Source organism: Halyomorpha halys, unplaced genomic scaffold (assembly GCF_000696795.3).
Source record: "Halyomorpha halys isolate HHAL.00 unplaced genomic scaffold, Hhal_1.1 Scaffold223.1, whole genome shotgun sequence".
NCBI classification, from domain to species: domain Eukaryota; kingdom Metazoa; phylum Arthropoda; class Insecta; order Hemiptera; family Pentatomidae; genus Halyomorpha; species Halyomorpha halys.
Window position 1 is genome coordinate 190,529 of NW_027115445.1, and position 14,632 is coordinate 205,160.

General features: G+C 27.5%; 1 protein-coding gene across 1 annotated transcript in view; it reads left to right on the forward strand.

The window, feature by feature from the left end:
- Nucleotides 1–864: 864 nt before the first annotated feature.
- Nucleotides 865–14,632, forward strand: part of LOC106679812 (homeobox protein B-H1) — a 43,462-nt gene continuing 29,694 nt past the window's right edge. The window contains exon 1 of the mRNA XM_014419163.3: nt 865–1,129. Coding sequence (XP_014274649.1) covers nt 916–1,129 — 214 coding nt within the window. The 5' untranslated portion in view covers nt 865–915. The remainder of the gene's footprint in view (nt 1,130–14,632) is intronic.

Here is a 14,632-nt window from a genome sequence, read left to right on the forward strand (position 1 = left end):
ACATTCTTGATATTCATTTTAGATAATTGAATCGCTAGTTCTGAATTCGACCAATTTTAGCAAAGATGCACATGATTTTTGTGTTTGACTTTGTACCAAAATGGATAAAGAAACTTGTTTAATAATATTTACTGTTTTTTTTTTTATTGTTTTTTCTTACCTACATAATAAAATAATTAATCCAAATTATAATTTACATTTTTTTCTCGTTTCAAATATGAATTTAGTTGTTCAATTTTTTAAATCGATAAAGTAATTTTTAGAATTATTTTTTTAGTTCATAAATAGTTATTAGTATTATTCTATCAAATGCCTAAAAAAGGCATCCCATTTTGGAAAATATTTTTTAAAAAATTACTATGTGGTTGATGTGTCAAGTTTATATTGAGAATGTTGATTTATAACACCTTGATCATTTTAAATGAAGAATTTTAATAGGGAATAAAATTGTTATTTATGATAATTGGTTATTTAGTTGTTTTTTTTATAGAATGTTTCTCAATTATCCTACGTTATTGTAGATAAAACGTTTTTGGTTGTGAGTAACCACGACAGAAATATTAATTCATTAACGTAGAAACACATCAAATCACCTCTTCAGTATCGAAGAGTTTTTTAAATCCTTTAGAAAATGTTTAAAGGGGCAGAAGTGTGAAAATGGTTTATAAAATGAAAGAGGGTGGGAGAGAAGTGTCGCTAAAAAGCAGGTAAAATGTATGTGAAGAGAAATCAGAGCTAACCGTTGATTACAAGAGGAGAGGGGAGTGGGGATCGATGCCGGAGGGGGGCGTGGCGTTAGAGGAGAGGTAGTGGGCGTGGCCTGAGGTGGGGGGTAGGCGTGGCGGGTTGCCTCTGCCAGTCGGAACCGGACAGTGTAGTACGACGGCGGCAATCAGGAGGCACCAAGATCACAGGATGACAGTCCACGAGGGGGTAGCCCCCTCCGCAGCGAGGCCGAGGTTCATGATCACCGATATTTTAGGGGGCCCTGGGAGCCCCGACCGACCTAGGGACTCCGGGAGCCCGGACCGCCCTAGGGACCTATCGCTCCACTGCAAGGAGGAGTCCGATGGGCACGAGTCGGGGACAGACTCGGTACAGGCAGACTCATCCTCAGTCGGATCTAATGGTGAGTACCGAATTATAAATTTTTTCTTATGACCACTGCTTTTCTACCTATTGTATTTTTTTTTTCGGCTAGAATTGTCAATTTCGTTACTAGTTATTGTTATCGTTTGGATATGTTTTCATTTATTATTTTTGATAAATGTGAACCGCCTAGTATTAAAGTCCGTAAAATATAGATTAAAACAGAATTCCCTCATACCTAAAAATATCTCTCCCATATTTTTTTTAATCAGTGATTTTACACCTAAAAAGTAAGAAAATCGTATTTGAACCACACCGTTTATTTCTATTCACTATCTTTATTACAATATATATAAAAGAATAAATTCTGAGTAGATTTATTTGTGATAAAACCCAATCACTAGAAATCGGGAGAATGTAATTACTAAATAAAAATGGTTTTAGTCATTCAATTTAATATTCTATTCCGTTAAAATTAAAGAAGAAATTAAAGTGAATTTATCATAAATATATACTTCAGAATAATAATTTTTTTTTCCGTAATACAAATATTTGTTAGCACATTTTTTATGACTGCAACGAGTGAATTTAGATGCAATATTTTATTATTTGTCGCAATTAATCATTTGAGTAAAAATATATTTGCTTGAATAAAAAAGTAGAGTAGCTCCTGATTTCATTTTTATTTTCCGCATTTTTTAAAATCAAAAGACGGTCTTTTACTGACGTCTATTAATATTTTTATTTTTTTTTTGACAATGAACTCATCGTTTATTAGTTGTTTTTGTTTTATTTTAAAATATGTTATAAGGTTGTCTCAGAGGATAACTATCGGAATGTTAGTTGAACTAGATACTAATAATCGAACAGTGTAATTATAGAATTCTTGCATTTTTACTTTGCCAATTTAGTTTATTAACTAAATTAATAATTAGAAAAATTGTAGTTTACAACTACTTTAATATATGCATCCATTGTAATACATACTCCAAAAAATGCTTGCGAACAACCACTGTAGAAGATTTAAATATGTTTTAAACGTTTTATTATCCAATAAGGAACAAATCTTGTTAGCGCCTAAATCCAATAGCTGTGACATTGGATACTCTTAGAGTAAAAGTGACACGCAAATCTCACCAATTTATTTTGTTTTTAGAATCTAGGATATATTTTATATTTAAAATAAAAGTAAAACTCAAAACGGTTTAAAGCACAAATCAAAATTGGATAAAGTGTAATTATGTTGTATGAAATTTAAATGATACCTGTTATCACATGGAGTGGAATATTGTGATTCTTAAAGAAGGATACGTTGTTACTTTTTCAGTTTAGTTAGCTAAATAAACCGCTCGCTAGTCTGTTAAAAAATCAACATAAATAAAAATGCTTTCATTTATTTTGTGTTTTTTTTTTTTTTTTTATTGATGTCATAATGCATGCACTACATTCTATCAGTTGTACGTTAACCTTGCTAGATGAATGCGGCATGTGAAACTTTTTATCTTTAAAGCGTTTATCACTGCATCTCTTTGCAAAATGATTTTTATTTGACTTAAAAAAAAAAGTTTAACGTTTTTTCAGATCATCCGCATAATTTATCCAGTATTTAATATTTCACGGATTTTAAAATACCGTCAATAAAGAAATTAATGAACTGTATATTTTACTGACTTAGTATTAATACCTATAAATTTATAAATTATATAAACCTATATGTATATTCTTCATGCATAAATAATGTTTATCGTATACTTTTCAAATATTGCTAAGACCCAAAAACAATCTTTCACAAATGATTCTTTGTTATTAAAAATTAATTTATTTTAAAGTTGGCTATTAACTACTCGGGTTTTGTTCTACTATTTTTATTTATTTTCAGTTCGTTTCAATTTTTTTTTCTCTTATATTTTATGCTATAATTTGAGAAAATAAGCAACTATTTTCAGTCCTGTTTTCTCGTATGCATGTACAACAGGATAGCGTTTTTCCTGTTTGTTTTAATATTTTAATCAGAAAATGTTAATTGAAGCACATTAGACTTGCATGGAATTAGCATTGCATTAAATGGGTGTTTGTCGCTAGGGAAAGGTATTATCAGATGCAGGTCTACAGGCATATGTTGTACGGATTAAAATTCATCAACCATGTGTTTTTTTTCAAATTAAAATTACATTACAGGCATGAAAAATATTGTCATAACTGTTATTATTCACGCTATGAATTTTTTTTAATTCATTATTATATGTATCAAATTTGTATTTTATTTGTTTTATTAAACAAAAAAATTGATAGAAATTAATTTCTAAATAGGCGTATAAATATTTCTATTAATACATCTTTGTGTATGCAAGTACATAAAAACTAACTAACTTTTTTGGGAATGTTTTTTTTCATAATTCAGAAGTATTCCATATAAACTTCTACAACCAAAAAAATATGTAATTTATATTTAAAAACATATAAGTGAATATGTGAAATAGGCTTTACAAACCAACATGAACAATTATAATTTGGCTTATAATATTCTCCAAAAGTGGATATAGGTAATTTTTAAAAGGGTTCTGTTTTATTCTACAGAGGTATAGACATTTTTCACAATTTTTTTTTCTGAACCATACATCTATCTATGAAATAAAATTTTATTTCATTATTTATTTTTAAATGATCAGCCGTGAATATGAAAATAATATTCATTCGCTAATCCCAACCTTTACGGGTAAATATAATGCATTATGGCAAAAATGTTAAATATTACAACATCATCAAAGGTCCTTGCATAACTCCTTTTATTACCTTCTAAGGTCTTATCATAAAGTCAATAATATTGCCATATAGACCTACCAATATATACTATTGGCTGAAATGACTTTTTTACATTGACTAATTGACTGCTGAATAATTGGTTGCCAACTGAATGCCCATCGGCCGCCGTGGGAAAACACATCTGACCTCACGCTTCCGTAACAATTAATTATTTAATAGTTGGCCAGACTGGCAATTTACATTTCCAAATGTGTAATCTATTCTAAGATCGAGTGAGCAATCACTCATTGTTTCATCGCTTTAATTCTGACAGAACCACAATCCATTACATTGCAGTTGATTTTTTTTCTTTTAGACTGAGGATAGGAGAAATAATATAACAAAATCTGGAGTGAGTATTTTTATTTGTGTAATATATTAATATGATCTATATTTATTGATTTTTTTGTAGAAGGTTTTTTGATCATGAAGAGAAAAAGTAATTTTATAACTCTATTTTACTGGGAAATAAAGTACTAACTTTCCAAACGTTTAAGTTCAAGAGTAAGTAATCAAATTATTCTATGTATTTCTAAGTACTCCTTCTTGGTGAAGACAGATATATCAAAAACTTGTCAGGTTTTTTTAAGCGCGCATCATAAGTTGAAATAGATACCTATGAACCTACTTAACAGCTCTGAAAATATATCCCATCTTCCAAAAAAATATTTGGTTTTGTTAAAAATTGTAAACATTGTTATTGTTAAATTTTGATTCTGATATGAATTACTGAATCGAAACAAATTAAAAATAAATAATTAATTAAGAAATAAATTTAACCCTTTAACATTTACCGTGATTGATTACATAAAGTTTTTTATATTCACTTAAATATTCAACGATTAGTATTGTATAATTTTAGTGTAAATAGAGATGGATAAAAAATTAATGTAATGTCCTTCATTAAATTGTAATTTTTAAAAATTAATAATAAAAAGTTAGTCAATGAAAGTTTATTATTTTTTTGGTTTAATGCCTGATTCATGATTTACCCATGTATTAATTTTACTATAATGTTATTCAATAAGCCCACCTGTGTCCTTACCTGTTTTGCCTGATAATTAACAGCTGTTAACACAAGATCAAGTCAAACAAAGCCGGTAAATATTGAAAGAGTAGAGTTATTGAGGAGGGTTGATCAATGGTTTTCAATTGACTCCCGGCAGGCTGTGCCATTGTAAAGCTTTACCGCAGAAAACCCATGTCGGTGGCTATTGTTACTCACAGAAACCCATAACTCATTAGTCTGTTTTCGACCCATCTTTCAAACCCTTGATGTTTTACTACCTAGTTAGGTTCCTACATAGCAGTTTTTTTTTCACGAATTTTATAAAAAAAAACCTCAAATTTGTGTCTTATATGTCTTATAAGTATTCATATTATATATTTCTTTTTGAGTTGTTTCTATTATTATTTTCTTTCGTAGAAAGTTTAATAAGATCGTTGGCCGAAATAAAGTGGAAATGATGTATGAAAATTTTAAATTGATATCTAACCATTTTATCTGATTTTATTTATTTCTTTTGAAGGATTTCCTTCAATCACCTGTTTTTGATATTCAAAATTCGCAGTTTATAAGTTTACCTATTTAAAAAAATTGTTTGAGGTTTGAACATGTACATATTTTCTCTAAGTCATATTCTGAAATATTAGTTCTTGAATTGTTCATTATTATAAATTAAGTTAAAATCTAATTAAAAAATATCTCATTATTTATTTTTAAAATTGCTTCAAAAAATGTTATATACCTTTTTAAAAAAAAAATCAAATAAACATTTTTTTAAATTTTTCACTAATAAATTAAAACAAAACAAACCAATTTAGCCTATAACCGATACACCCCCTTTAATCTTAACCTGATTTGAAAATTTATAGAAAATAAAGAGAATAAAAAAACTGTCTTTATATTTTATAAATCAAATTTATTATCGTTTACAATATTAGTTTATTTGAAAATATTTCAGGATATTTATAAAAAAATTAATATGATCCTTCAAGAATCCAAAATTTCAGTGCTGATCGTTGATTTCTCTCTGAATAAAGTTGTTATTGTTTATTTTTTACTAGTAAATAGTTACAATTCAGCACTCCATAACTTTATTTTTTTAAAAAAATTACATACCTAAAAAGAAGTTACTGCCAAAAGACTGACTTTCTTGCTGTACAACATAGTATTATTAGTTTCATCATCATCATAATTTGATTTATGTAATTTATATAAAAACTATATAAGATATTAAAAAATTACTTATATTTATTTCATAAATTTTATTTTATTTAAAGTAATAGATAATTGAATATAAAATAATTTTTTTGTGCTATACATTAACGTTCCTAAATAAATAGCCCAGAATAATATACCGATAAAAAGTATAAATTCAATATAAACAAGAAACTAGGCGCTACAACTGTGATATTGACAAAATTTGACCAGTTATGTAATTTTGTACAAATTAAACAATGAAATACAATATTATACAATGCCCTAAAACAAACGAATAAATAGAATTAATTTATAATAAAAAGGTTTGTACTGAACAAAATAATTTCTGTTTGTAAATAAATGAACATTAAAGCTTTCTGAAAAATATTAATTTTTTGGTCCAATACTTTAATTTGCACGCTAAATCATTTATAACTTACTATACCTCAAAAAATCCGTCACTCATTGACTAAAAATTATGATTTAGATAGAACAATAGTTAACCTCCATTTAATATTGCAAAACATAAAGAAATAAACAATTTGTGCCAGATCGGGTAACTGATTTACATAACAGTAAGTGGTTTTTCCATCGTCAAAGAGTGAAATTATTCAATTACCTCTTCGGTAATGGAATTTAAACAGTGGCCATTGCACGTTTTATATTCTCATTCATTATTGAATAATAACTAAAACTATCGATTTGTAACATGTTGTTCAGAGTAACAATCACGATTCCTAAAATTAATTTCCGATAAATATATTTTATAAATAATTGTACTGAAATACTTTTGTATTTATTTTTATCTTGTAGAATTATTTCCAAATATACAAACAACATTTCAATAATTTGCAAAAAATATAAATTTAAACAGATACATAGACATTCCTGGTTTTTATTATCTTATTTTTTTTTTACGTTTTCTTTTTATGTTTAACTTGTTTGATATACATTCTTAAATGTGAAACGTAAAATGGCTGCCACAGTGGTTGAAAATCAATTTTTTTTTTCAGATTAAACATTGTAAAACTCGATTTGTGAGACAAATAAAAATAGTATTGATACGATATTAAACACAATTTAATTAACATTGAAATTTATTTTATAAAATTTTACTCATGATGTAACGGGCTAAATTATTAGATTTCTTTACCGTAAAAGAAAAAATAATTCTTTTTCTCACTTTTATAAACCAAATAAATGGTATGCTGTGACTTTCCAAGACATGAAGGCTGCTACTGACTGCTACTTTATTTTGGATTGTCTTCCATCCGTCCTACTGAGAACCTAATCGAATGAAATTTCTGATTTTTAACAATAATCAATTATGAATAATTTTTTTTTTAAAAATGTTAAATGGTTTTATAGAACCAACGTGTCAAGCAGAATGTTTCCTAATAACTACGCATGGAAATTTATACTTCATCATAAAAGAAAATTTTTATTTTTCTATTATTAATCATTACATTATTTTTCTTAAATATTTTTTTAAATTATTTATATAGGGTGCTTATTTCATCTTCATCAGATTCAGGTTAAAAAATACTCAAAAAACATTTTTTTTATTAACATTTTCTCTTGCATCGAAACTTTTTCTTTTTCTTTTTAAGTTTTATTAAAATAAAACAATACGCCTCATCAAAGGCAATGAGTTTTAAAGCTATAAATATTCAATCAAACCACACATAGATATTAAATAATGAGAAAACCACTAACTGAAAATCGTAAATTAATGATAAAAATAAAAAAACATTTAAACGTGATAAAAAAAGAATATAAACATAGGAAAAAATATATAAACATAATAAAAAAAAATCACATACATTAAAAATATATATAACCATTGTATCAAAACTAAAATTTTGTTAGAACACACTTATTGAACTCTTTTGATTTATCAATCATAGAATAAACGATATTTTTTTACAAAGAAGTTTTATAAACTAATCATTTTTTTATTTCGAGCGTTTTCGACCTGTTCTGTGTCAGTCCCCTTCAAAATTAAGCTCAGCCGATTCGTTTGGATTAGTTTGTTTTCACAATGTGATTTTGATTTATCTTAGCATACCTAGTATTTCTTTTTTCTTAAAAAAAAAAAAGTAAATAAATTAATAATAAGATTTACGGTCACCTTAAGGTTAATTCAAATGCAAGATGTGCTGTTACACGTTCAAATTACCATTTACTCTGAAGAATCATCCGGAAACAGTCTGTTGTTGAAGTTCATCCGAAGGCCGGTTAATAAACGAGTTCCGAAGGTGGTGTAAAGGTGGCGATTCCACTAATGATCACTGCCGACGATTACCATCAAAGTACCATCAAGAGCGAACGGAACCGACCAATGAATATATTAGAGCGACAGCTGTCGTTCCTGTTGTGACTTTACAAGGGCCAACTATAAATAGAGATATTGCAAGCGAGGAAGGAAAGACGAGGGTGAGCCTCGACAATAGGGATCGGTAATCCTTGAGGGTACGTTAGGGATCGTTATTCTAGGATCGGGACGGGGCAAAAAAGCAAAATAAATGATTGTTGATGATTAATTGTAAAGTAAAGGGCCCGAATCGCAAGTCATTTAAACTGTAGCAGAGCATTGAGGGCCCGGTCATTAGCTAGAAGGGCCTACCCTTTAGGTTACATTGTCAGCCCCCTCTTCATAAAGTCACTCTTTATAATTCCTCCATGCTATGGTCACCTAATTCTGGATTATGTTTTGAAACGTTAAAATTTAAACAATAAATGTTGATTTATCAAAACCTAATCTTACGATACTGCATTTATACTATTAATAATAAAAAATACTATTTATTTGCAATAAGAATAATAAGCATCAACTATTATAACAAAAAATCCTAAATTTATTTTTCATTTTTATTAAGAAATATTTTAACAAACAGTAAATCCCCGCACAAACGACTTTTCTAGTCTATTTAGTGGTAAAACCAATATAAATATATAATGTCCTGATCAAATACCAAGTCGATAAAAATAAACAAGATAACCTATTTTGTGACTATTATCATTTTTACATTAAAATTAAATCATATAATGCCTAAATATATATATTTTTTAAATTAGGTGCCTTATTATATATTAATATAAATACAACCCATACATTATTTTATGTACTGCATTTTGATTTTTACCTAATATATAAGTTTAATTAATATTAGATTTTTTCTTTTATTCTTGAAAATAACAGGGTCATCCCCTTTAATTATTTTTTTCTGGCACGGTCATTGATACTAATCAATCAGTTTTTGTTCCAAAAGAAATTTTCCTAACCAACTAATATACTGAATATAGTCTTCTGAAATATGTTGGATTTTTTTTTTTTTTTTTGTAGGAAACATGTTCACGAAACTTGTTTCATAGTTAGTTACGTTTTAATATTCTACATTGTAGTATACATTTTATTGACTATAAAATTTTGAACTGGAGATTAATTTATGAATATACCTAGTCGTAACAAATAAGATTTCCAATTTTATCAATTAATTTTTACTACAAATAAAAAATTATATTTCTAGTTGATTTTTCTAGACCTAACAACATGTTCATATTCATAACATGTTCAATATTATTGATTACCTAAATTAATTTTTTTTTTTTAATCGTTAGTAACTTCAATACTAACTTATTAGTTACAATCTAACTTGTGGTAAACGTGGTTCATATTAAACAGAAAAAAAATAAATGAACATTTTAAAAATAACCAACACGCCATAATTTTTTTAGTTCAACCTAAAAAAAAAATTTGGATTTAGATTCCATACATAAAGTTTTAATTTTCAAAAATACCGGCCAACTTCCGGACAAAAAACACAAGATGTATGTGCATCCACGTAGAAAATAGTAGCTATTCTTCGATTATCTTAATCTATGACCTTTTAGTATATTTTTGGTCGTTCAATGGGTTTATTTCATTTTTTTTTTTTATTGATTTACTTTTCTAAAATAATCTTTCTCAAATTTTACGATTCCTCCTATTTCATTCAGTATGTGTTTAGATATCTTAGAGTGATGTCTGTGGTGGATGTTTTCTTTAAGACTGTTGATGTAATATTTGGTAAATTGTTTACAACTTATTTTAGTCAAGATTTTCTCACTGGAATCTTCCAAATTTATTTTAACAAATAATTTTACAATCAGCAGCAATTGGCAATTGGGTCATTTTTTATATTTTGTTCAGTACATTTTTATAATAAAATGTTCCTTCTGGATACATTCAATGAGAATGACTATTTGTGACGAATTTACGCATTCTTACTTTATTTAACTTAAAATGATGATTCTATTTCCAATAGAGCTTTGATACTTGAGACTAATTGAGACACTTATGATTAAAAATGAGTTCTGTTCTGTTTTAAGTTCCATGTTGGTTATTCAGTGGTAACCGTACAATTATTGTACTCGAAAAAAAATAAACATTAAAAATCAAATAAACCGTATCACCAGCGATCTTAATAAAGCAGGGGAGTGTTTAGTTTAATTGAGGTCTGTCGGTAGCGAAGAACTCTCCTCGCACATGAACTCTATCGCTAGGAGCACGCACCTTGTTATTGCCCTGACACCCGATTCGAGAACAATTTATATTCCAGTTTAGACTAAACGGTTATGCCCCCCTAATAGATACAATAAACAAAATACATCAATTTTATGCCTCCCAAGCACGCTATTCCGCATCGATCACCAGTGCAAACATTCTCGGTTAACTGTTTGTGTTTACTCAGAGGTAGTTGTGTGGCCTTCGATGAAGTTTGGTGTGGGTATTTAGGTTGCTGAATGTTGAGGGTTGTATCATTCTACACTTCTTAAATTGTAGATATTTTTAACAATATATTGGTATTCAAAAACTTTCCATGCCCTAGTAATCAGTCCTATTATTTAAAAAAAAAACAGTTGTGTAGATTTGATTCTAAAAGAGTAAAAAAAACAAAAAAAATTTATCAGTTTTTAGATATGTTCCTATAATATCATTTATTCTATCAAGTTAAAATGAAAGTAAGCTAAAAGATCAAATGAAAAACAAATTACTCCTATTGTGTAAATGACCAAGAGACAAAAAAAAAGAAATAATGCTGTCTGTGTGTATAACCAAAAATAGATAAAAGACAATTTATCGATTATATATGAATTCCATTTTTCATATTTACATTCCAACCTCCAGGTTTTTTCACGTTCGTAGTGGCAGGTTCCTCAGAAAGGAAAACTATTGAAGAGTATTTAATAAAAAAATTCAACGTTTCTACTTTGGGAAAAATTAGCATTATTACGCAGATTTTGTGCAAGTTTTTCTCACAAAAATTTCTTAAATATTAGGTATTTATTTATTGTTTTATTATAAGATAACTGAAAGGAATACTACCAAAAAATCTACTGCTTGAAAGTTGTTATCAACAAAAAAAAATTAAGAAAAGGTTGAGGACTTAATTTACTTACATTTCTGCCATAAAACAATTCAATTTAAAAATAATTATGAATAATCTTTTGGATTAACACAAGGAAAATTCTCCACGTAAAACTAAATTGAAATTAATTCCATATTAAAATTATATCAAACCCTTAATAAGTGGATTTGCAAAAATTATTCATTCCTACGTCCAAACCTTGAAGATATAATTCATGTGCGAAATTATGATATAAATGTGTTAATAATTTTCATACAATTACCTCATTTTTTTTATTTTAAAGAACCATTTGTGAAGAATTAAACGTTTATATAACTCTACAAATGAACAATTAAGAATTAATTTATAATTCACAACAACATTCATCAATTATTGTAATTAATTCGAAAATTGAGATTTCTTTATTAAATTATAATGAAGACCTTCGCTTAATTTTGCATAACTCTAGGAACATTTAATTTTTGTATTTCATGTTTAATTTAGGCATATTTCCTTAAATAACTATTTTGAATTTTTCCCTTTTTTAAATTTAATTTGTATTCATTAAACTGCAAAGTGACCTTTCAGTTTGGGTATCACTTAGAATTTTTCATTGAGTGGTTTATTTCCTAAATCCACCCAAATATTGTTATTTTTTCATTGTTTGTATTGTACATTTATTCTAAATTTAGAAATATATGATAATCTTTAATATTTGATTTACATATAGTCATAAATTACATATACTCATGAATACTCTCTATGATTTCCTAAATAAAAATAGGAATGAATTATTTTCTTGTATTTTATGATTCATTTATGTTTATGCCTTCTAGTGTAGGTATAAAATGTTAATTTATGTATATTCTCAGCTAAGTTATTTAATTAAATATTTTAAGGGGAAAAACTCTGGGTTGAAGTTTATAATTCTATATAAATTTATGAATTGCGAACCATAGATTTTTTTTTTACTTTAATGTATTTCACTTTTGACTAAAGTAGGTCCGGTCCAACAGAAATAAAATTCTGTTAATATAGGTTCTCTTATCATATGTAATACTTTCGAAGTATATACTCCACTATATTTTCTAAGTTATTAAAAGCTTTCTTATGGAATGACAATGTGGAGGTCACCCTGGTTTGTCCACGCTGGTGTTCCTCGACCGTGGCGACTTCTGGACAAGCAGTATCGTTTATCTGTACTTGCACGCGAGGCATGCTCAACACCGTTTCACAAAAGATCATACTAAAACTACATCTCATCGCAAAAATAAAAGAGTTTCTTGAATATTTTGGGAAATCTGAAGTAATACATTTAAAAAACTCCAAGAGGCCTTTTTCTAAAATAATAAATAAATTCACTAAAATTTATAATTAATGATTAGATTTGTTAATAGATTTTTTTTTTTAAAATAAATTATTTACAATTAAAGTAACTGATAAGAATTTATAATTAAAGAAAAATGTTCAGAACTTCGTAGCACCAGTTTTTTTGTTTGTTTTGTAATTGCTTTATACGACTATTCAAAATTATCTTACACAAATTAATATAAATTTTCCCGGTCATTATACTCAATTTTAATATAATTGTTCATGATCGGAAATCAGTGACGTTAAATGCTTGGGAAGTAATACGATGGCTTTGAGCGACAGTCATATGGTAGACATGGTCGGTCCCTCGGACAGTTCTTACAGTTAGCACAATTACCTGCTCGTTACCAATGCAACCTATCCGGAAAATAATGTCCTATTGTTTGAAGAGGAAACTGCTTTGTGTAAGTGGTTTAGCGGGATATTCTGGGAGGCATATGGTCAGATCTGTTGGGAAATCGAGCAAAACTTGCGATAGTCAGTCTAAAGAATTGAAACAAAATGTCATATCAGTCCCCCATTTTGAACCTGGAAGAATCATTATTATAGATCTGCTTTATTTTATTTATTATTTATGTGAATTTGCCCTTAGTAGAGTAAAAAATATTTGCAATCTATAAATCTGAATTATTCGTAATTTGAACAGAAAATTACCTAGCATACTAATTTGGACAAAAAATTCAATTATGATCTCACAGAAGAGCAGATCTTAGAACAACCTACAATTATTAATCAGATTTACAAAAGAGATTAATTTTTTATTTTCGTAAAAATTAATAAGATTTACTCAATTAACAACGTAACTGAACAAACTATTTTTTTCGGCGTTGACGTAAGATCAAACTGTAATGAGGAAAAAGGGAAGAAATAATAGATTTAAATTGTTTTAAATCCTTTTAAAACATGTGTTCGAAATCATGATTAATTTGTAAGCATTAAAATTATTTTAAAAATACAGGAAAAAACGATTGGGTTAAAAAAAATCTGGAGACATGGTAAAAATTTGAACTATGAAAAAGCCAATTGAGGGATGTTGCGGGAAAACGAATCATCTCAATTCTTCCTTAATATTCAGAAGAAAAAAAATTATCTGAGGACCTATTTTTTAAATTTATTCCTAAACGATTTTGAGCTGCTTAATCTGATTTTTCATTGTAAAATAATTAAAATAAAAACGCTTTACCTTGTTTTTCTCTAGTAGTCTTCAATTTTAATGCAGTAATATATTTTTTTAAAAGTACTTTCCCATTTCTTGTTTTTTTATTATTATTAAATTTAAAAAAAAAATGTATAATTCTGTAAACGTTTTGGGTTTAGTAATTGATAAGGAAGTACTATTTATTTATTTATTTTTATTATTATGGTACTTAAGAAGTTAAGAATATTAAGAGGAAATTTCGAGATCGCATTAAGTTTAAATTTGTAAAATAATTTATTAGGTATCACATAATATAAGATATAAGATCACATAAAAAAATAAAATAAGTCTAATTAAGAAAAATCAAAATCATATATATGTACAATGGCGTACTACAGGGGCTGTTCGCGATCGACTTTAGTTCCCAAAAGAGCCCTAAGGCAGGGGAATTCTTTTATTTGAATAATTTTATTCTTATTATGTAATTATTTAAAATGCAATATTATTGTTTATAGAAAACTTATTTAGGGAGGAGAAACTCAAAAATAAAACTGTCCCAGGCCCTAAATGGTCTAGGTAATCAACTACATTTGAATATGTAAATAGTATATTGGCTATACGCAATATATGTTACTATAT